General features: G+C 44.2%; 1 protein-coding gene across 1 annotated transcript in view; it reads right to left on the reverse strand.

The window, feature by feature from the left end:
* Positions 1–5,759: 5,759 nt before the first annotated feature.
* The window catches only part of Cdc40 (cell division cycle 40), a 52,870-nt gene continuing 33,951 nt past the window's right edge, over positions 5,760–24,678 (reverse strand). The window contains exons 6-15 of the mRNA XM_031348485.1: positions 24,117–24,213; positions 22,229–22,368; positions 21,480–21,554; positions 19,565–19,610; positions 17,537–17,638; positions 15,393–15,508; positions 15,026–15,159; positions 10,192–10,268; positions 8,078–8,222; positions 5,760–7,260 (exon numbers count right to left, since the gene is read on the reverse strand). Of these exons, the coding sequence (XP_031204345.1) occupies positions 7,083–7,260; positions 8,078–8,222; positions 10,192–10,268; positions 15,026–15,159; positions 15,393–15,508; positions 17,537–17,638; positions 19,565–19,610; positions 21,480–21,554; positions 22,229–22,368; positions 24,117–24,213 (1,110 nt within the window). The 3' untranslated portion in view covers positions 5,760–7,082. The remainder of the gene's footprint in view (positions 7,261–8,077; positions 8,223–10,191; positions 10,269–15,025; positions 15,160–15,392; positions 15,509–17,536; positions 17,639–19,564; positions 19,611–21,479; positions 21,555–22,228; positions 22,369–24,116; positions 24,214–24,678) is intronic.

Raw genomic sequence — 24,678 nt, forward strand, 5'->3', positions numbered from 1 at the left:
TAGAAATGTATGTATAATGTATAACCTTTACCTAGAAGGGGACATGGAAAACCTCTGTAACAAGCCAACAATGTGGAGTAGCCAGTTCCAGGAACTTGGTTAACTCAGAGCCTCAGGGTTCTGGTTCCTGAGATCTGCCCCTCCTGACTGATCCACAATGAGGGCAGAACTAGGAATGAAGGTCTACTGGTTTATGGGCTTCTCCACCCCGTCCACCGGTAGATGAAGATTACATTCCTAGAATGAATATGTTCCCCTCCCTAACTGAATACCTTGGGTTGGGTCCCTCTGAAATTTTTCACTGTTTTTGTTTCCTTGGTAACCCTCTCCCCGCCCCCAGCTTGTGATTTTTCCCTTTAAATACCCCTCACTTCTTTTGTTCGGGGTCGAACTCCTCTGGCCAGCATGTGATTGCAGCAAGTTCGGTCTCTCATGAGTTATTGGGTGGTCCCGAGACTTGAGTAAGGATCTCCCCAGTTCTGGGGGTCTTTCATCTTAAGACATTCATGTAAGTGTGGAGGCAGGACAGTGGGGCCCAAGGAATGAGGAGGCCTAGACATCGCTGTTAGCTTCATCTCATCTTCTTGCGGATCGTCTCACTGCTTGGACTCCATGTTGGGTGCCATCTGGATTGTGTGCTGCTGGGTCTGAATGTCCTTCCAAGCCTACCCTGAAAACTAATAACCTGTACCTTGGCATTAAAGGCAAGGCATGGGGGAGGTGAGTAGGTCATGAGGGGAGAGCCTTGATGATTGGAATACTTTAAAAAGAGGGATGGAGGAGACTGCTGGGGGAGACTTCACCATGTGAGGATGGAGCAAGCAGGAGCTGTGTGAGGCAGAGTGATCCCATCTTAGACACTCACTTGTTCTTGCTTGTTCTCCAGTATCTCAGCTTCTAACACGGCGAGCGATACATCTGTTGTTTATGAATTATTCAGCCTAATACATTTTGTTACAGAAGCTTGTTCAGACTAAGACACTTGCCAGGAAAGGAAGTTATAGGATATGTTTATTCACTTAAAAGGGGGAGGCAGGTAAGAGGGGAGCCCATGAATGGTGTTCCAGAAAGCAGGGTGCTCCTAGGAGAAGTGACTTTCTGGGTCACATGCACGCAGGGTTCTAAGGCATGAAATCAGGCTTTATGGGCTCTCCTACTTTACTGTTTTCAGCCTGTCCCAATAACACAGCAGCATGCTAAACAGAACCGTGAAGAGCCCCAAAAGATCCTTTCATATGCATACATATGTATATTTGTGTAGGAGGTGTAAGTGTGGGGCGGGTGTGGTTGGATGTCCAAGAATGAACATATAAAACCTAGAGTAAAAAGACAGGCAGGACCTCAGGCCCGTCACACCTTAGGACTTTAGTATGTCTGTGATGGGGGGGGGGGCGGGGAGCAGTGATGAGACGGCAGCCAGAGGAAGACTGGATTCTCATTCTTGGAGGGCATGACTTTAAGGAAAACACAGTCCCACAACTTCACGGCCATCAGCACCATCAGCTGTGTGCTAGGGCTAAGGGCAAGCAGAAGCTTCTCACAAGAAACAAACCTCAAGTTTGTGCAAGGGCTGCAGCCATGGAACTTATATTAATCATGATCAAACAAAACTGTAAGCTGAGGCGTTATGATAACTACTTGGTACTAGGGGTTCACGTCCTCTGGGGGACATGGCAAAAGTGGATGCTAAGTGCTCTGAAGGGACTCGTCACCAATCCAGGCTACGAAGAAGTTCCTCAGAGAAGAAGACCCATTCATAATACAGTCATACCTGATAAGGAAATGAATGGTGGACCACGAGGCAGAGCCCAGCACAAAAAGCCACATGAATTTTAGCCTTGGTACTTGCGATAACTGAATAGCACTCCTTTCTGGAGGGAATGATGCAGAGAGATGGGACAAGGCACCCTCTATCCTAGGCTGCCCTTAAAGTGTAGCTAAGGATGAGCCTAGGTTCTGATCCTTCTGTAACATTATAAAGAATGTAGATTATGGGGCTGGAGAGATGGCTCAGCAGTCAAGAGTACTTGCAGCTCTTCCAGAGGACCTGAGTTCAATTCAAAGCACCCACACAGGGTAGATCACAGCTACCTGTACGCATGCATATATGCATGCAAACACATAAATAAAAACAAATCTTTAAAAAAATACGAATTGTTTCATGACTGATAAAAGACTAAACCGTAAGAAAAAAGTCTATGAAAAAAAAAGACATATATACAAGATCATATATTCCTCCTAGAGGAGGAAAACAGTGGCTGAATTGAGAAACTTAATGGATTAAAAAGGTTAGACACACCAAAGAGAATTTAAAATTATCTGGCCACAGATATGAGGAAATACCCCAAGTGTATGTAACACAGGACAGGACATCATGAACATCAAAATCATTACATGAATTCTGTTATAAGCATTTTGGACCTTAGAACATCTTTTAGAAGATGAGGCAGTAACACTGGATACCTGAACTCTTTTTATGTGGAAAAAAAAAAAAAGTGGTCCTAGGGCCATACTGTGTAGTAAGGTAGCTGCATAGCTGCATAGCTGCATAGCTGCATAGCTGCAGGCACATTTTTCTATTGTGTTCTTAAAAAGTGGCTGATTGAGACAGTGCTCATCTATGTTCATCGCTGAGTCCCAGATGCTAGGACATGGGGACAGCCTAGATGGAAATGTGGTTCCTGTAAACAATAGACTTCTGTTCAGCTATTATGAAAAATGAAATTATGAAATTTGCAGGTAAATAGATGGAGTTGGAAAACACACTAAGTGGAATAACCCAGACCCAGAGAGATTAGCATCCCAGGGTCTTACTCACATGCTATCTAGAACTGATTCTTCAGATCTGTGCTGACCTGGAATGCTTCTAGAATCCAGCTAAGCAGAAAGATTCTCTTGGTGAGAAGGAGAGAGATCCTAAGGGACTGGGGAGTAGGACCCAGGTAAGGTAAAGAGGAAATAATGCAGAAAGGAGGTGAAGTTCAGAGAGGAATGAGAGAGTGGGACAGAGAGGAGAGGGTGGGAAAAGGGCTGATTGAGTCTAAGGATGCTTGGAAAATTACAACCACCTGTATAAGAAGCCTGGGAAATTGGGAATTTTTTTTTTTTCTTTTTCGAGACAGGGTTTCTCTGAGTAGCCCTTGCTGTCCTGGAATTCATTCTGTAGACCAGGCTGGCCTCCAACTCAGAAATCTGCCTGCCTCTGTCTCCCAAGTGCTGGGATTAAAGGCGTGCACCACCACCACCCAGCTGAGAATGTCTTAATTAAGACACCCCTCATGCACCTTCTAATAGCAGCCCAGATACAAAGGGGATTAGCAGCGGGGCATTATTTGCCTGTTGGTGGCATGGTTTTGCCTCCTACTGCTGAGTGAATTTATCTTGTACTGCTACTGCCTTACGACTTCTTTGCTGATATCAAAACCAGGGTTGCCTGGCTTCCATGGGTGACGGAGGACCAGCGTCTCTCCAGAAACCTTTAGGTCCTAGGTGAGCTTTGGACTGCTGAGCCACTCAACCTCAAAGACCAAGCAACAGTTCTTGGTCTGGGGTGTGATTCAGCTGTTGTTACAATTTCAAAGTAAGCCGACTTAGCAAAGTCTCTTAACATATCCACTGGTTCTAAACTTAGTTATGAAGTAGCAACAAAGATAATTTTATGGTTGGGGAGTCACCACAACATGAGGAACTGTATCAAAGCAGCATTTGGAAGGTTTAGAATCACTGCTCCAGAGAAAGCTGGCTAAGATACTTCTCTTTGATTTGCTGGCCAGGGGTGTCCTGGAGCCTCCCAAACCAATACAGGTTATCTTCATTGTTCTTGGTTGCCCAACAGAACTTGATGGTAAGGCCACATTGCTGAAAACACCACACATTAGGATGTGGAGACGTGGAGATGGTACTGACAGCGAGATGTTATCCCTGTGATCGGCTTTCATAGTACTAGTAAGGTGCTATGTGGCTTGCTGGGGGAAAGTCATCAACAGCCTTACTCAGTTGTAACCTCCACGAACTACAAGAATAACCAACGTGTCATGGCGGTGCTGGTATCGCAGGGGTAACCACCCAATTCCTGCTTGGATTTCAGATCTGCTCCACAGTACAAAAAGAAATGCTCAGTGCTGTAAATCTTGCAAGAACTCATGGGTGGGGAAGTCATAAGCCACAGGAGTAGCTAGTATTTTGCTAAATGGATACAATATCAAATTGCTTTCTAAATTTGTATCTCTATTCTCATAAAATAGTGCAGCCCTCAGACCTCCTTAGAAAGTTTCTTTGTGCAATAGAGAGTGGTTAATGTAGAAATTCACAAATGGCCAATGTGTAGAGTGTCAGTGGAGTGCTCAGCCACAAATGTGAGACACAGTATCCTGCCCACCCTGCATGGCCCAGGGACTACTATGGACGAGAGGGTAGAAAGAGTGTAAGGTCAGAAGTCTCAGACTTTTTACTTTAAGTGAACCTTCCTTAGCTCCTCTGCTATTTACTCATTGACCATGTACTTCATGATGTGAATTTTAGTCCAATGCTTGTGACAGGCACCTTCTTCTTACTGGCTCCTCTCTCCCCTGGCCTCTTTGTACTTGGCTTTCTCTATACTCTATTACATCAACCATTTAATGACTCACTAAGAATGGATGCTGCCAGTGAATCTACGGTACAGCATAGCTTTCAACTACAGCCTTATCCTGAGACACTAAAATGTGAACATCCTGTGTCTGATGAAATATAGCAGCTGTGTTCCCTGGGTCTCGGGCTGAGATCCACATTTAAGGTCTGGGTGGCATTTTACATTCCTTTCTGGCACCAGAACACACTGTGGCTCCCTCAACTATTTGTTGGTTTTTTTTTTTTCATCCTGTATTATGGCAAACAACACAATCAAAATGTACAGTTCAGCCAGCTGAGCTTCAAGGCACTTCTGCAATTGTTGCTGGTATTAGCATCTTCATGGCTGCCACTCAAAGGTTGACGCTTCTCTGCCACGATTCTCTTACAGGCACCTTATAAGCATTTTAAGTTAGTGGCCAGCCCCATAAGGTAGTTCTCAAGAACCAGATGTGGCTGCTCCAAGCCTGTAATCCCAGCATTTGGGAGGTAGAGGCAGGAGAATCAATTCTAAATGAGACTCCATCTCAAAAAAACAGAAAATAAACTGTTTCTCCTTGGAAAGATCTAGTGTGACCCTCCTCTGTGTTGTCTTAAAATTGGTTCCTTACTTATGGCAAAACAGCCCAGCTTCTGCTTCAGTGTTTAAATATTAATTCAGTTGAACCTTTTACATCAGTTCAACAAACCTAACTTTTTGGGAAGAACTCGGTCTGGGATGTGACAAAAAGCTTGCATCGAGGAGGAGGAGGAGGAGGAGGAGGAGGAAGAGGAGGAGGAGGAGGAGGAGGAGGACGGGGAGGACAGGGAGGACGAGGAGGACGAGGAGGACGAGGAGGTGGAGGCAGGTAAGCACTCAGTGTAGGCGACAGTGTGCTTTTAGGGTTTCTATGCTAGGAAGGGAACCTGCCTGTCTGTGTGCTCTAATCCCGCCTGCCTGCACTCCACAAATGCTTCAGGGATGTTCACTCGTTTGATCACGTGGTTAGCATCACGTGGTTGGTTAGCGTCACGTGGTTGGTTAGCGTGCTGAGCACACCCTTCCCAGCTCTGCACAACATTTCCTTCTATGTGACCCATTTAAGTCTGACCCATTAGGTGGTTTGCTGTCTTCACAGACCTAAGACAAAAGGACACACTGACTTCTCAGCGGCACTTTCTATAAAAAGAATGCTTTATTCAAAAATAGGATCTTTTCAAAAAAAGAGGAAACTTTTATGTACAGTTACTCTGCTTAGAAACAGTCAAAAACACAATAAGAGAAATTGAGATTTCAAAATTATGATTCGTTAACATGCAATACTGTTGTTGAAGTCTTTCTCTTACTACATTCCAGAAATTCACATTTGTTAAGATAGTGGTTGGGACGACAGAAAGGTTTTGAATTCTCTCCTCCTATAAGCCACCCTTCCTAGGAGACACACAAACGGCAATGGCTAGGCAGTGCAACGTTCAGCATATGATTTAAAACAGAGAAAACCCTGGGGTTCCAGCCTTTCAGACTAGGGGACTCCAGGCATTTTCTTATAGTGTCAATAGTTTTTAAAAGATCTGAAAAGAAATTTAATTTTTTTCTAACATTCAAAAGTTTTACTGTTTATATTCACAAGCAAAATCAGAGTGATTTTAAGGGCAAAACTGTGACCTTAAAGAAATTACAAGCGGTATTTTGGACTCTGCCTTCACACTCTGGCAGAGGGAGGTCATTATCATTCCCCCCATGTCGAAGCAGAGCCTGAGACCCTGATTTCTGAGAGCGCGGCCAGGGGCTTACAGACAGTGATTCAAAGCTGTGGCTCGTTCCCTTGAGTTCCAGCTTCAGAGACAACCTCACTTTCTGCTTAGCTCTACACAGTCCTGTCTCTTGTGACTAGGAAGAGAGTCAAGAAAGGAACTGCAGACTGCTTCTTAATTTTACATTGCTTAATAGTTAGAAGCTGCAACCAATGAGGGTCACTAATTTACAAGTAAAAATAGACAACACAGGCCACAAAAAATAATGGAACTGGAAGACGACGAGAACTTGATTCAGTGAGCGGTAATTGTAGGCAGTTCCACCTGTGTTCCTGCCACCCTGATGGATGGTTGGTAAGTGTCTGGCGCCTGTCTGAGTCGTTAGCTACATCATTTCCCATAGGATCCCATATCCAATGGGCATTTTTTCTTGACTCCAAAACGATCCTTTCAGTGACATCACGGGAACAAAAGCAACTGCCTGCCAACAGTAACTACTGTCAATATAATCAGCTGTCATTCTCCATACACATAACATCTATACAGAATAGAATGAAGTTGCTACTGAACTTATCTGAGGCAAATTTACAAAGCTCTTAAAAACAACAGGCCAAATTCATAAGGCCATAGAAGAAAGATTACCTATAAATCAAACTGTCATCCAACACATTTTAATAATTAAATAGTTAAATAAGACACTGGATCAAAAATGATCCCAGACAGCGAGAGGACTCATCCCATCAGTCCCACAACTTAATGAGGCCATCCCAACCACACGTGATGACCTTGGATGTCTCGTGAGGGTGCCACACTGCGCCTATGCACACTTTGTCATGGGCTTTAAAGCGACTGTAGAGTTTTGTGGTCTTCCAGTCCCAAATGTTTAATTTCCCATTTCCATCTCCTGAAATAACATAGCTGCAATACAATGAAAACAATTCCTGGTTACTCATACGCCTTAAACTGGTGAAATGAACAAGAGATAGCCCCCGTTACCACACGAAACTTGAATGTAAGGTACTCAGAAGAATGAGTGTATCAAGTGGTCTGTAGCTGCACATCTCCAGCCTCTCCCCACCACATGCTGCCAGTCTAAGAGTTAGAGCTGCTCTAGACAGGCAGACTGCATAGCAGAGCAGTTTCACATGTAGCCAGTGAATACGTTAGGCACACTGTACTGCAATGAACTTTTAGACATCTTTAGCTTTGATATGCTCTGATTCAAAGACTGAATCAGAATTAGGAAGCTGAGGCCTAATTACCACACTAAATATAAAAAGCAACAGGCCTATCTGAATTTTTGCACCTATATATTTTTAACTAAGAGTTGAGAAGTGAATGCAGAAATTTTACTAATTGTGACCTAGAAATATCTGAAAGCTGCATTTCTGCTTCCAGTGTGGACAATTCTATAGGTGAGGTATGAAGCTCTGCTCAACAGTGAACCAGCCCTGGGGCCTACTCAACCACAGCGATGTAGAGCAGCAGAGAGAAAAATGTCACGGTGATATACACAGGGATTACCGGGTGGCTAAAGGACACAGGCCTAAGCACATCAGAAAACACACTGAGGAGGACACTACAGAAAAGCCATCTAATTTTTACAACTCAGGCTTGTCTTTATGTCTGCCATTTTCAAAGATTCCACAGTTCTCACGCAATTTCACAAGTCAGTGACTTATGAGGTACAGTCTACAAATATACATCATATTTGACTATGAAGACCTAAGCTTACCTCATGTCTGGCGAGAAGTCTACCTGACAAGCGTAGCCCGCTACCATGTGGCCCTTAAAAATTTTCTTCTTATTTAATCTGAATCTGTTTTGTGCTCCAAAAATTAAGATTTGGTTATCCATTGACTGGCATGCTAGCCATTTCCCTGTAAAATGCAAAAGTAGCATATTTTAGAGGAAGATTTAAACATTTTAAAAATGTTTATTTAAAATATATTAGCTTTCATTACACTTTTGTTCCAAAATACTTGGGAAGATCAGAAAAGCAAGTTCCTGTGGCACCCTGTGTTATAAATCAGTCATTGGCAAGAGGTGTTCTTATCTAACATAATGGGCTCTGGAAATGTCCCTGAGCATCTGAAGAGTGTTAGAGATCAGCCATTGGCAAGAGGGCTTCTTTCATCTAATGTAATTGACTCCGATGCTCTAACCCTGTTGCCATCAAGTGCCTTCTGAGCAGAGCTTCTCTCACTTTTAAAAATTAGGAAACAACATCCAAGCCTAGTGTCAATATAAGTGAGTTATTAATAAAATATGCTAAGTGGAATTAGTTTATAATAAGTCCAGACAACAGAACTACAAAATGGAACAGATCTGTGGCAAGTAGTAAAGACTAGCTCCACGATAAATGAAGGATTATTAAATAAAACTGCACTAAAAATGAGGATTAGCAAGACCGTATCAACTGTTTCTTAAAGGTTTGCTGCTTTTATTCCCTGGGAGTTAGCAAAGCCCTCAGCCCCCGCACACAGTATTTACTCAGATCTGATACACTTTAAAAATGACCTAAGTGAGGAGAAGGCTAACAGATGGTTAAAACCCAACATCAAGTCTTGAATCCCGACGACAAAGGGTATAATATGGTACACGCTGCTCTTCTAAGGATGACAGGGTTCCTGCCAACTGTCACTGAGCTGCAGAAAGGCCGCCGGGGAAGCGGATTCGCCTTTGCCGCCATGTCCTCTTCTAAGCCCCACACAGCCCTGACAAGGCTCACTGTACACCCTCCCGAGGACTGCCTGCACGGCTATGCCCTCGCACAACTACCTATTACTTCAAAGGCTACCTGACAGAAAACTGTCGACCTCTTGGTTTGTTTCTCTAAAGGGAATCTTTTGGAGATGTAACTCCCTCTCACAATCCTCTGCACCCCTTCTTTTCAGCTTGGGCCCTGTGAAATGGCTCCTATTAAGAAGGGGAGAGAGGAGGGCCTCTGCCATCAACAAGAATATACTGTTAGAGTTGGAGATATGGTTCAAGCACTGGTTAAGAGGGCTGGATTCATTTCTCAGAAAAGACCAGGGTTCATGTCTCAGCACCCACATGATAGCTCCAGAGAATCCGACACCCTTACACAGACATACATGCAGGCCAAACACCTAGGCACATAAAAATATGATGCCATTAGCAATCACAAGAGCATCCACGCAATGAGAGGGCTGCGGAAGTGTGACCCTTGGCACTCAGAGACAGACAGAAACTTGCCATGAAAGAGATGGGACTCCAGATGTGAGTACCGATACCAGCTCAACCAAGCTGTCTGGGCCAGGGGAGTAAAGTTCCATATCCTATCTGGGCATGTGTTCACAAAGTGTAACAGGGATGAGGGTTCATCAACAAGCGCTACACTGTGGTGACCTAACCCTGTTACCATATCCAAAAATCTAAAGAAAGTATGCGTGGGACTAACTTCTCAGTGTCAAATAGGGGTATAAAGCTTCATTAAAAGATATTTTACATGTAAATTGCTAAAATGTTCTCATCAGACTAAAATTTTCTATTCCTTTGAAAGAAAAGCACTTATTAAATGCTTTATTGAACCTGATTTGTATTGGAAAGAAAATTATTAAAAACTAAGAAACAAAAAAGAAATGTAAGAAATCCTTAATGTTAACTATAAATCACTGATTCTTTTATTTTTTTCAACACAAGAGAGTGGGCAAAGTGATTCACATATGAAACCCAGTAATTACTCCTCATTGTGAAAAGGCTCCCTACACAAGGATGGCAGGCAGCACACTGACTCCCTAGACGTAGGGCTCCCGCTCCCGTGGATCCAGCAGTTCCTCTGTGTCTTAGACACTCATTTTAAACAAGTTCTATGCACCAACTCACCATTTGGAGACAAAGTCACTGCGGGCATCGAGTGCATGCTGGGTTCCGCTATGTACTTAAAATCCACAGGGATATCCCTAAAAATTGAAAACAGCATACATCTTAGAGCCAGAAATTCACAAAAGCACATGTGGAAGAATGCCCCAATCAGAGCAGCTTGCCTTCTTGTGAAAGCTTCTCAGATGGGGTCTTATTACTAAAAAGCTTTTATTTTACAAATGCCTTTCCATGAAGATTGTAATAGTATCAGCGGTTCTGCTTTCTAACTACTAGACTTAAACTCTGGTCCTTATATTGCTAAATATTCTGGAATGCTGAGCCCATCCTAAAAGGCGGCACGGTAGGCAGAAGCCAGGTGCTTGAGCAAGCCTCTGAAGAACATCATTACCTGCCAGCCAACCTTACCCATCACCCTCGGAGCAACGGGAGCAGAGAGCGGATGACAAGCAGAGCTGTGGGGACCTGTGCTTGCTGCTTTGTTTTATCTGCCCAGAATCTATGACCCGGGCCACAGAGTTAAGTGCTTGATTCAGTGCTCGGCACCAGGCCTATTTACAGTTGACAAGCATTTTCAAGGTCCATAGTACAGGGCTAAAACCAAAATACAGAACAGCAAAAACTTCATGATAAAAATGTCTGGACATAAAAAAATTCAAAAGTAGTCACCTCAACGGAAAACCAAATATACTATGTACCTTTTTGTTTTCATTCATTCTTTTTTAAAATAAAAGATATTTGGTAATTTTGAAGGAATTTTGGTATTGTTGCTTTCTAGGGGACCAACAATGTTTGTGTGGAATAACGTGTAGGAAATGTAATCTAATGACCACCACAGGGCAAAGAGACGTTTCAACTCAAAGGTATTATTTGAGTTTCAGTACTTTGTTTAATTGGAAAATAATTGTATTTTGCTTCTCTTGTGGATTTCTCTATTCAGTTATCCAACATCCAGAAAGAGCAAATGTCCAGAGGAAAGAGACTTCTGCTGTAGCCAGGGAAGTGATGTTATCAGTTCCCGGGACTCACTGATCAAGCTGAGAACTGTCTTTCTGAATGACCCAAATGTAGGTGCCTCCCCTTTATAAAGGATTTATGTTCCCCCTCAGATTTATCACTAGTAGATAATAAATTTTATAACACGGATTGAAGCAAGAGCACTTTCTAAATGAATCAACCCTATTTTACCAAGTCTTGGTACTAGACTAGAACGGCAGTGCTCAACCTGTTGAGCCCCTCCGGGGGCCAAACAACCCTTCCACAGGGGGAGCATGTCAGATTTTTACATTACAATTCACAACAACAGCAAAGTCACAGTTATGAAGTGGCAACAAAAATCATTTTATGGTTGGGCGTCACCATAGCGTGAGGAACTGTGTATCGTAAAGGGTCACACCATAGCGTGAGGAACTGTGTATCGTAAAGGGTCACACCATAGCGTGAGGAACTGTATATCGTAAAGGGTCACACCATAGCGTGAGGAACTGTGTATCGTAAAGGGTCACACCAGGAAGGCTGAGAGCCACTGCCCTAGAACAAGAACTGAACCCCAGCCCCCTTAGAACTTCATTATTTCTGGCAAAAATACCTGCTAGGTATAATTGAACTTCATAAAAACAATGTCATTTTTGTACTTAGATCTTGTACTTCAATATAATAAGGTTGGAACTGATTTCAGATAATCTGGTTTGGGAATGAACTTATCAAAAGCTAACAAACCCATGGCATTATACAAATAAAAGATAAATGGCAATATTTACCAGTTTCTGTAAAATTCCTTTAGAAATATTTTACCAAAATAAATACCTTTGGTTAAAAGACAAAAATAAAACCATCAGAACAGAAGCCCAGGGGTACCAACATGCTTTCAGCTGATTCGCAGGGCACAGCTGCTGGCTTCTCAATGCTGGCAGAGCTATGCTTGTACAGCACTGTTAAAGAAAGCTCAGCTTCCCTCGGTTGCTTTCTTTAGTGTGTATAGGCATCCTGCTGGCATGGATGTCTGTGAGCTTGGCGACTCGGTGAGGCATCCACTTCCCTGGGACTGAGCTGCCGTGTGGGGCTGGGAATTAACCTGGGCTCTGGTCTTACATGGACGGCTCTGAGCTGCCGTGTGGGTGCTGGGAATTAACCTGGGCTCTGGTCTTACGTGGACGGCTCTGAGCTGCCGTGTGGGTGCTGGGGATTAACCTGGGCTCTGGTCTTATGTGGACGGCTCTGAGCTGCCGTGTGGGTGCTGGGGATTAACCTGGGCTCTGGTCTTACGTGGACGGCTCTGAGCTGCTGTGTGGGGCTGGGGATTAACCTGGGCTCTGGTCTTACGTGGACGGCTCTGAGCTGCCGTGTAGGTGCTGGGAATTAACCTGGGCTCTGCTCCTCTTAACCACAGGCCACCTGGCTCCCCTCTGTCGTGGTGCCATGCTACAAGTGGCATCGCACTTGGAAAACCTCCTCTTACATAGAGGCCCCGTGGCCCCGTGCTGGGAACGTCCTGCCCCTGGGCTCAGTCTGCTCTGGGCTTACAGCCTCCTCCTCCTTCCAGAACCACCAGCAGTTACTCTCAGGAGCAGCGTCCCAAGGTGGATTGCCCTCCACTGAGCAGATCTGAGTTACCTCCTTCTCTGCCTCCATGTGTCCCCATTCACCAGCCAAACAAAAAGTTCTGGAATCAGTCTGACCTGCAGTTTGAATTTTGATCATTTCATGCCCTATATAACCTTAGGCACATCACTTTAACTATTTTAGTTTCCTTATATGAAAAAAAAGAGCCCACCACATATAGACTGCTTTGCACGTTAAATCAGAGTTCGTATCAAATGTCTAGGAGTACTATCGAACTGTATCTTCATCAACCCTGACTAGGCCAGGGTTGACTTCTGAGAGGGAAAGGAGGACTCAAACAGCACGACCTTAATTTAGTCAAAGCGTCTTACTGAGTAAATTCTACACAGTGTTTCAAAGCCCTCTGACTGGTATAGCTTCTCAATATTAACCACTTTCTTTCACACCACTCTACCTCCAATGATGGAAACTGCAACTCAAGACACAAACATCGGAATGTAAAATTACCACACACACACACACACACACACACACACACACACACACACACACACCTTGTCAGGCTGGGGAGATGGCTCAGTGAGTAAGAGTGCTTGCAGTGCAATTGTGAGGACCTGAGATCAAATTCCCAGCACCTATATAATAGCAAGGCATGACTATGAGAGAGAGGTCACCTGATGTCCTTGTCTGGCCTCTGCATACACACGGATGGTCATGTGCACACCCTTACATGTGTGCACACACCCAAACCAAACCAAACCAAACCAAACCAAACCATCCAACCAAAGCCCCTCAGTGCCCACAGCAGCTTCTCGGTAAGACACAGCCTCTCTCTGCCTGCAGCTTCTCGGTAAGACACAGCCCCTCTTTCTGCCTGCCTTACCCCCTTCTCTCAACAGTTCTTTCTGGCCAGCTCTCTCCCACGGAGCTCAATCTCTAGGTCTAAGAAGTAGCTTTCCTGAAGAGCTAAGTTTTGAACAGTCAGCAGTAAGGATGAAGCTGACCGGGAGGAGTAGAGACGAAGTCCAGTCAATGTCCTTGGGGATAATCTGGAAGGGTATAGTGATGGTGTAAGCTGCATAAATCTGAATGACCTCAATTATATTGATAATACTGAGGGCCTACTCTGCCTGCTTGGCTCTCCAAAGGAGTCAGTCTGAGGAGGAAACCACTGGCTGAGGTTCAAGGCCACCTGCTCTCTCTTAAACTGCCACTTCTAGGGGTGGGGGAAGGTGCATTTTCTAGTCCTGGCAAGGCTGTGGTCTCCGCTGAGTTGTTCTTTGTGACTATAAATATAAGCTGGGATCCACCCAAGAACTAACTTGAATTAGAAAGATTATCACTTATTTCTTTGCAACTAAATCATAAAATATCAAGATAATGAAACCAGCTTAAGGATTTACTTTTTTTGACTTTAGAAAACCAATTTTTTTGGATAAAAGAAAAAAGTAGTCAATATGTTCTGATTATATTCAATAAGCAAAATGTCTAAAGCTGATGATAGGAGGCAGCTTACAGCATGGATGAGTATAAAGCAGGCCATAAGAAAACAAAGTGCTAACTACACTGGTATTTTCCTTGGATTTGTTCTGAGGCCAGGGTCCCTATGTGTGACTCTCACAAAACCAAATGTAGCCAAACGTCCTGCACCCTGCCTGCCATTTCGTAAAGATGAATAAGGTACTAGTAAAGCACACAAGAGGGGCTAGTGAGGACACTCGGTGGGCCGGAATATGACCTCTAGAACTCACCACGGGAAACATGAGCCAAGCTCACATGCACATACATATGCATATGAATATACTAGAAACGTAAAGCAGGGCTGGAGAGATGGCTCAGCAGTAAGAGCGCAGGCTGCTCTCCCAGAGGACCCTGGTTCAACCCCTGGCGCTCGTGCAGCAGCCCAGAATGCTTGTACCCTAGAGGATCTGGCACCCTTACCCCAATGCCCATGGAATAAATTATTCATAATTTATTAAAAACAACAGTGAGGTGTGACAATGTGGCAATTATCATGGCCACAAACAACAACAACAATAACATCAACAGCAACAGCAAACCAAGTTCAAATCCATGTACTTTTGGGAGATTCTCCAAAGATTGTGAAGAATAGTTATAAATGTTTAGATTTCAATTTCCAAATTGTTAAAATTTACATAATTAAAACACTTTGGCTTCGCTGGAAGACATGAAAACTGCTGCATATTATTAAGCTTTGGCTATATATTTTTAATTGCTTATTTCATAAGTTAGATTTCTTCTTATAAAAACTCACCATTCCCAAACTCGTAGGCTTTTATCATCAGATGTACTCACAAATCTTCGGTTCTCATCAACAAAAACAATCGTGTTGACAGCCCCCAAATGCCGATCGTACTCTTGAACAATCTCTCCACTGCGAATGTCCCACTGCGCAGCAACAAGAGGCAAGCACACAGAGGTAAGAGGACTCACGGAAAGCAGCCACACACACCCGGGAACCTAAAGGCTCCTCACACTCCATGTTGATGGACTGACTGCTGCCTTCTGAGCGCAACAAGAGTGGACCCTCAGAGTGGCAGACATCAGAATGAATGCTGCTCTCTTCCCTCATACAATCGAAAGCTCACAAACCCTGACAGACATACCAAAAAAAGACTTACCTGGACGATCTTTTTATCAGACATCCCGGCCACAAAGAGATTTTGCTTATCTTCATCAGGATTGAACTTGACGCAATAGGGTACTTTGCGGTTTGTAAATCTTGATATACACTGTCCTAGACCAAAGAGTCAAATTAAACAGAAACGTAAGTCTGACTTCCGGAGCGCGGCTGCAGCATGGAGACCTACTGAGTGGTCCTCACTCACTGACTCTGAGGAAAGGGCAGCTTGACTCTTAAAATCACCACATTGCTACTTGTCATAGATTGTTTTTTACGGGGTGGGGAGATACCTCAGTTGGTAAGAATGCTTTCTGTGCAAGTGTGAGGTCTTGTGTTTGAACCACCAGCACTAGAGCAACAGCCAGGCGTGGCTGTGCATGGCTATGCATGGCTGTGTGTGGCTGTGTGTGGCTGTGCGTGGCTATGGATGGCTGTGGGTGGCTGTGCGTGGCTGTGGGTGGCTATGCGTGGCTGTGGGTGGCTGTGCGTGGCTGTGGATGGTTATGGATGGCTGTGGGTGGCTGTGCATGGCTGTGGGTGGCTGTGCGCGGTTGTGCATGGCTATGTGTGGCTGTGCGTGGCTGTGGGTGGCTGTGGGTAGCTGTGCATGGCTGTGGATGGCTATGGATGGCTGTGGGTGGCTGTGCATGGCTATGTGTGGCTGTGCATGGCTGTGGATGGCTATGCGTGGCTATGGATGGCTGTGGATGGCTGTGGATGGCTATGGATGGCTGTGGGTGGCTGTGCATGGCTATGCATGGCTGTGTGTGGCTGTGGGTGGCTGTGCATGGCTGTGGATGGCTGTGGGTGGCTGTGCATGGCTGTGGGTGGCTGTGCATGGCTGTGCGTGGCTGTGGGTGGCTGTGCGTGGCTGTGGGTGGCTGTGCGTGGTTGTGCGTGGCTATGTGTGGCTGTGCATGACTATGCATGGCTGTGCGTGGCTGTGGATGGCTGTGCGTGGCTATGTGTAGCTGTGGATGGCTATGCGTGGCTGTGGATGGCTGTGCATGGCTGTGGATGGCTATGCGTGGCTGTGCATGGCTGTGCATGGCTATGCATGGCTGTGCGTGGCTGTAAACCCAGTGCTGGGGGCAAAGAGGAGATACATGAGTCCTGAGAGCATGCTGGCTAGCCAGTGTGGCAAAACTGGTAAGCTTTCAGTTCGGTGAGAAACCCTAACTCAGGGCAATAAAGCAGACACAACATACACCACACACACACACACACACACACACACACACACTTTCCCCAAGTGGACACAACATATACCACATACCACACACACACACACACACACATACACACACACACACACACACACACACACACACACACACACACACACTTTCCCCAAAAGCAATGTATCATCCCATCAGTTACAGAGACAAATCCTAATGACATCACTGCTCTGGGATATTTTAAGAACAGAAAGCATTCCTGGTATAAGCCAGGAGAGTGAGCAGCTCATCATGTCAAGCTGAGCGATGAGTTAGAAATAGAGAGAAAAGATGGTATAGTTCTATCTTCAATGAATTTAAGAACAGGCAAAGGCTCCGTGGTGACAGAGAGGTGACTGGTTCCTGGGAGTCGGTGCAGACTAGGAAAGGGCACAAGAACCCTACTGCATGCTGGAATGTTTCACGTCTTCACCTGGGTGATGTCTAAACCAAATCTGTATAAGTTTGCTACATTAGGAAACACCAAACCCTTGTGCACCTTATACTTTACGCACACCTCAATGTTGAAGAACTGTAGGATGGTGCCTTTAGCCTTGAGGACACTGAAGAAGTGCCTGGTCCACACTGGACCAATCACATAAGGTGGGAGTTCACATCAACATTATCGATTTTAGCAACTGAACTAAATCTTACTTTTGGTCTGTGCAATGCACTGTATTGGGTATGTGGGGGGATAGAGATCGGTCAGATGGTACCCAGAACCGTCTGATTGTGTCTGTTTGTCCTTCAGTGTTTGCTGTGTAACCATTCAGGTGAGAAGCGTGCTTCTCAGGGAGAGCACTGGCTATACAGATGAGCTCCAGTTAACAAACATGCTGGTGCTGTCAGCTGAAGACGCATCATTTCACCAGGGGACCACAGAGACGCAAAGCAATGCTGGCTTGTGAGAGCAGGGCACACTCACCTGTCTCAGTGTCCCAGAGTTTAAGGTACCTGTCGTAGGCTGCACTGAGGAACTGTGTCCCCGCAGTGTTGAAGCAGATGTCTCTCACAGCTTTACTGTGACCTGGAGGTGGAGCCAGAAGCTATGGTGAGAAGGAGATGCACCACTAGGGAAGTTAGACAGTGGTCTCAAGGAAGCCCTGCTCCACCTGGCTTCCTGACAACCAGGCTGCGGGGAGGGGCCGTTTTTTATTCCTTCAAACTGCACTGCAGGTGGGTGAGCCACACAACACTTTGTTAAGAATGGAGAGAAAAGTTCTGTTTTTTTTTTTTTTTTTTTAATTTGGCCTCGCATCTTTTTAATATGCAGTACACACACTGATGACTACCCAGCCAAGGATTTACTGAGACCTAAAGTTCTAAGGAGACTTGGAAGGCTCACTCTCAGCTTCCTCAGTGTGCTGGAAGGAAAAAAGCCCAAGGTCAGGAGTGTAGCCCTCCTTCAGTCACTGCGATCTAACCCCAAGGTCAGGAGTGTAGCCCTCCTTCAGTAACTGCGCATTTCAATGATTGCACTGCTTAATTCCACAGAAATTGATTCAAAACTATAGTGTTAGCTGTATTTTCTAAAAGATATTATTGTGAAACTAAATTAATTTTAGGGCACTGATTACACTGTACTTAGAAGTCAGAGCACTCCATCTTTTTACAGTTCTGAGGAAAGTGAAATGCAGTTAAACCAAAGTAGAAATTCCCATCTTTTCACTACAACCAGGACACAAATAATTTCACAAAATGTACACTGCTCAAATTGTCCACCGCGGGCTGTCTCCCTGAACCACCCCCAGCACAGCACTCCTGTCAGGCAGGAGCCACGCTCCGCGCAGCAGACAGCATGGCAACACCGCACGGCAACCAGGAGCCCCTCCGCAGAGCAGCTATCTGTAGAGAACTCCAGTTCCCTCAAGAATGTCCTGACAGGAGAGGTGAGACCAATGGAGGTCAGACCCACTGTATCTAAGGGGCATTTTATTCCCCTGGAGACAGTTAATGGTTTCCCTAGAAGTCTTGTGTGCTGGTGTGGTATCTTGGTATCTATCTGCACAGAGTCCCCACACATGGGTAACACAGCATGGGAGAACAGACTCCCACTTTAATCTAAAAACAGAGCCACTGTGATCCACAGCCCTTCAATGTGGTACAGTTAAATTTGGAGAAAGTAACAAGCAAGAAGCCACAGGGCCAGAGGCAGCCTTGTCAGAAAGGCCACTGCCACACAGCCTGTCCTTCCTCGGTGCAGGTCTTACCTTCAGGAAGCTTTCTCAATCATGTTTCTCATGCTTCCACTCCTAGCTCCTGACCTTGTTTTAAGACTTCTCCTACGGCTACTGCTTGCTGGACAGCTTTACTAGCCTGCTCAGACTCAACAAGTGCAACCTTAGGGCCCCTCCCTCGCTGAACGGCACGACTGGTCATCGTGCATCTCAGGGGCCGCCTGGGAGTCACACTGGGGGTCTGCCCTGTATCACTCGCATACTGTTACTGAATCTCATTACATTTTCTCTTCTCATCATTTTCAACAGAGACTAAGAAAATAACTGTGTGGTTTCTTTTCTTCCTTCTAGGCTTGTCTGTCAGAGTATCTTCCAGACTGCCACATGATCTTTGTATTCTTCCAAACCCATTACTTTCTAGTAAGGGCTGTTAAAAACGGCTCTTCAGTGCCATTACAGGACACAGCCTCATTCATTAGCAGCATGATGGTTCTCCATTCTCTGGCTCCCTTCTATTTTTAACCACACTTGTCCCTCTCCTATACCCTGGTCCATTGTTGTTACCACACATGGTCCCTAGTGTGCTCGCCCTCTACCTCACTCCCTTCCTCCCCCTCCTTGCCTCCCTAGAGAGATTTACTCCTTCACGGAGTAAATGCCCATGCCTGTGCATACTTTCCTTACATCAGGGCGGTAAAATTACTGCTGATGATGCTATTTTTCTTGCAAAAGCATTCCTAAACAGATTTATAGGCAGTGAGAAAAAGAAATATTACCAATAAATGTTCTCAGACAGCGTCGGTCTCCATAAACTTCCCATAGCTGGAGAAAATAAAAAGCACATGAAAATATTAATGTTTTCTTTATGGCGTTAGACACTGGACCTCATGTACACTAAGAAGGCGCTCTGCCCTGAGCAAAGCTCTAGCCCCAGGGATCCCAAGCTTAATACAAGTTTTTTTTTTTTTTTTTTTATCAAATAACAACAGCCATTTGCTAGCTGTGTGTGTGTGTACACATCTAGGTGGGCACAGTGGATTTAATTACTAAATATTGTCTAGTTTGCCAGTCTGTGTTATTCAGCTGGGATACAGTTATGTATAAGCATATTCTTTACACTTGAGGAGGTTTTTATATCAAAGCATCAAGACGATTTAGCTACATATGCAGTTCATCTGGGGACTTTCATTTTCTTATCATTTTTTTCTCTCTAATTTATATATTTTTCTATGAGGAACAGTTTTTATTTTTGTAACAAACTAATTTTTAAAGCAATTAAATGTTATTAGGGCTGCTGTTATGTACCACTTTAATATTGAAAAGTGTCTTTAGAATATTTTCTGGGTAACATGTCTAGACTCTCTAGCTAGTGCTCTAAGATAGAAAGCCTTTCTGAGCACCCAATGCTAACCAGACAGGAGCCTTAGCCCTGCCCAGGCCAGGCAAGGCCCTCTGGGACCTGGTCTCTCGCTTGGGACTGCAATTACCTTTTTCCTCTTATGTTTTATGCTCTGACAATCACAGAGATGCTGTGGTTCCAGCACATGTGCTGACTGGATCTTTTCATTCTCCTTAGCACTCTCCTCTCCCTGCCCCACTCCCCTTCCCTGGCCTTCCTGTCGGCATGCTTCCTCTAAGGTTAGAACTTGCCCCTGTGCCTGCCTGTCTTACGGTTATTTACATCAGGATGCAATGATCATTCCCAGGACTAGTCCGAATTTCAAACCTTTGATATTATATTCCCTCTGCATGTAACAGTTTCCAAATTAGTGTCTATAGATGTCAGCTATATTCAACTTTTATGTTTTGTTCCTTGATCCAAGGGAAGATTGTAATCTCAATGGATAAAGTGAAAGTTAAAGAAAATTAAAGATTTTCTGAGAAACTGTTTTAATCAGAGACAAACTGTTTCTATCACAAATGCCTGAATGGCTGCTCCTATTAAAAGCAGCCGCTTTATATACTGATAGTACTCATCAATATTTAAAAAGGATACAGCCTTAACGATCCGATTCTCCAAGCCACAAGAATACTATAGGGTTGGTATTTATTGAGCTGCCACAATGATGTGGACGCACAAGAGACACAAAGATACCAACTATTCTTTAAAACTTAAGGTTTCAGAGATGCTCTGCTCATAGCAGGTTGACAAGAGCCACAGCTCAATTGCCCTGCCTTGCTACGGCTGGGAGAAGGTTCAGACGGTACTTGCTTCCTGCAGCACCAAGAGCAGAGATGGCTGACAGCACTGCTGGTTGGTGTCCCAGTGTTCAAAGGAAAGGATAAAAAAAAAAAAATTATACTGTCTATCTCTAGATGTGGGGTTTCCATCACATGTCTCTTCTTCCTCAGTCAGTCTGAGGAACAAACAAACTCAGTTACATATCCATAACCTCCATAAAAAATGCATTATTCCTGATTCAATATTTATGTGCCCAATGCCAAAGTGATTGGATTACATCCTAATCAGTCAGTTGTCTGCGCTTTAAAAAGAGTGTAGCCAATTGGACCACAGAGCCATGTCTGAATCTACAAGTTTGGAAGCAGTCCATCAATAGTGACATCCATAGGGCTTAGCAGAAAATAATTAGCCTCTAATTGCCTAACAACCACAAATTTATTTATGATTAATCAAACAGACTTAAGCAAAGCACTGGCCCTGCAGCATGCTCAGGGTGAAGGAAAACTTACCTTAATTTTACAGTCCATGGAGCAAGACAGCAACAAATGTCCAGAGAGAGGGAAGAGCCTGACCGCACTGACGCCCTAGGAAAGGCAGCAGTCTCTCAGAGCCGCGCCCTCAGGAGACAGTCGACCGCAAGCAACCCAACATGCCATTTTTCTGTTTTCTAACTGTCATGTTCTAGACTAGCCTCCATCAGTGATGTACGAGGCCTTATCTCAACACTAAGCTAGTGAAGGCTTCAGATTTTCCCTTCCTCATGCCGAGCCAGACAAACGGCTCCATGGCCCATTTCTTTCCCTTTTCTGTAGTCCCATGTGCTTGGCAAAGATCTGGAAATAACAGCTGGAATGGTGCAGATGACAAAGATTAGCAGCCTCTAACATTTGCAAATATCTCACTCTCCATTATTTTAAACTTTACCTTGGATGTGACAGCAAGGAACATCTACCCTCTGGCATGTAATAACCTGGGGACCAGAGCGACGCTGCCATGGCAAAGCAGCAGACTTGTTCACTGTGTGGTGCCAGGAGGAAGCAGATGGCAGCAGGAAGTTGTAGGGAAAGGGACAGGCAACAATATGGGGGATGGACACTGCCCCACAAACCTGGATGGCCTTGAGGACTGGAACCAAAGCCCGTGTCACAGTTACCTTGGATCTGATGCTTCTACTCTGCCTGCCTGCCCTGTACCAGCAGCTGAAGCTTTGCACTGGCTTCTCTTTGGGTTGTATAATGGCAACACTCAACTGCCTTACCTTTGTGTGTCCAGACCACACATGAATTTGTTTTTTGGGAAGGTAACATTTTTCAGGTGGCACAGATGACCGTAGATTAACACCAACATCCTGAGGTATGTGAAGATAGGACCTGCCTTGATAGTCATACATTTCTTTAACTAAAACAAAATGTTGAAAGAAAGCCATAAATAAACATAAACCATAGTCATGAAATCTGCATTCTTAAAACAGTAACAAATTCTCGGGTTTACTGTCCATATTGAGGCTTACCTTGCTGATGAGGTTAAATGTTAACATCATGAGCTGGCTAACATTACGCTCTCAGAGCTCTTCCTATCACTATACTGAAAAGCAGTAGTTAAGAATTTCTAAATGCCCTAGAGGTAAGAGTCCTTAAATCTCTCACTCAGCCGTGCACTTTGTGACAGACTGCACTGCAATACAATCATGAGTTAAGAAATGATAATACTTAGGTCTCTGGGGGTCTCTGTTATAGAATCTGAGGTGAGACAGGCCAAGAAAGGAGACAATGAAGGCAAGTGCGAATGCTCCCTTCTCCATCTTCCCACTTTCTACCTGTTGGCTTCCTTTATGTCTATCTGCCTTTCCCCATTTTCATGGCAAGCATTACAGGAAACGTTATACAGGTGGCACGCTGTCACTCCTGTGCCATCAACCCTGCTTGCAGAACTCTCCGCTCAGACCTAAGACTCTCATCATACGCTGCACACCGCTGCTTGTGCTGTGCAAAGCTTTCTGTTGTTCTGGACACATAATAGTTTCATCTTGGAAAACAAAGACTTTCAATTTTCCTACGTAATTCCTTGGCATGTACACATCTAGGCAGTATACTTTTAGGTTGTGTTTGTTTGGTATAAAAAGCTACTATTTGAGTGGTTGGTTTGAGCCTCATTAAAAATTACTAAGTGAGTTCTGGCTTGGAATTAGGACAGATTTTCCAACAACTTCTCAAATGGCCCTAAATATTCATCTGCCATTTTGTACTATGTATTCATGCAAAGTGGTGTTCTCAGAAGTGATGACTGTGAAATCAAAATATTGATCAAGTCTGAAAAACATTAAAATGACCTCTACCTCCCACAGTATCAAATATTCAACTGAGATTTAGTTCTTATGTAAAAATCAATAAGAATGTTGATTTCATTAGTATGAAAATTCATCTCCATCTATGCCAGTTTCTGCTCATGGAGCTTATAGTTTTAAGTGCCACAGTCCTAACCAGATGCCTTGGAAATAAAACTGAAGTTTGTGAAACAATGTGGCCTCCTGAAGCCTCAGGAGTTGATGTGACAAAGCATCAGGGCAGCACGGAACCACTCACTGTCTAAACTTCTGGTCATCAGCAGTAATTTCTTAACTATGACAATTCTCAGCGAGCTGTACATTACAGCCCATTTGTAAACTTCTGGTCATCAGCAGTAATTTCTTAACTGACAATTCTCAGCGAGGTGTACATTACAGCCCACTTGTAAGTCTAGTAGTCTCTAATCTACTCATATGGAAACAGTTTGTTCTTCACAAGTGAGTGTACTAGATGATGATCCATGAATATTCTGGCTTGGATTAAACATGAAGTTTAAGTAACTGACCCATGTAAGGAATCTACTTTATTTTAGGAAAGAACTTATGAACTATTCAAGTTCTTCTTTACTCATTTTTAAAAATCCACTGATACTTAAACAAGTTTCTGTGCTTATCATTAGCCATGTTACATTTTCTCTTCTAGTAGTATAAAAGGCCTATGGTGATTTCTTTAGGATGCAAATTGTCCTTAATATAATGCTTACATAACAGCAGCCAACAGTACAATCAACCGGTATTGTATGGAGTGAGAGGAAACACAACAGATTTTCCTGAGAATGAAGATGTCTGAGGAGCACACTACCGTGTAAGACCGTCTTCTCCTCCCCGGGCCTCTCCTCCTCCTGTTTGCCCTTTTTCTGCCTCTTTGCTGTGATCTCATCCAGTTCCTTTTGTTCTTCCTAAGAAAACAATGCAGTGAACTTTAAAGTGAGAGCCCGAAATCTTGAAATCTCATCATGCCCACCACTGCTGGCATATACCCTTTGTACTGAGGTTCACAAACACGGCTCCTGGGACAGCAATGGCAACTCTGCCACAACCAGACATGGATCACCACATGCACAGATCACAAGATGATATTAAACACATGCTCGACAATATTTTTAAACTGACTCTTTCTCTCTCTCTCTCCCCCTCTTTCTCTCTCTCTCTTTTCTGCAATGCCTAGAAATAAGTTTATCATGTTGTGTTAATCATGCAAATGACAAGCCAATCTGGTGTCAGAGGACACTCAGTTTAGAGGACAGTCCTATTTTCATTCAGTTGCTTTTACATTGTCAAGACCTTGAAATAAGCAGCAATTATGGATGAGACCAACTTTTTTTGGGGAGATCTGGGAAGGTAAGACGGGGACACAGCAGACC

This window comes from Mastomys coucha, unplaced genomic scaffold (assembly GCF_008632895.1).
Source record: "Mastomys coucha isolate ucsf_1 unplaced genomic scaffold, UCSF_Mcou_1 pScaffold3, whole genome shotgun sequence".
NCBI classification, from domain to species: domain Eukaryota; kingdom Metazoa; phylum Chordata; class Mammalia; order Rodentia; family Muridae; genus Mastomys; species Mastomys coucha.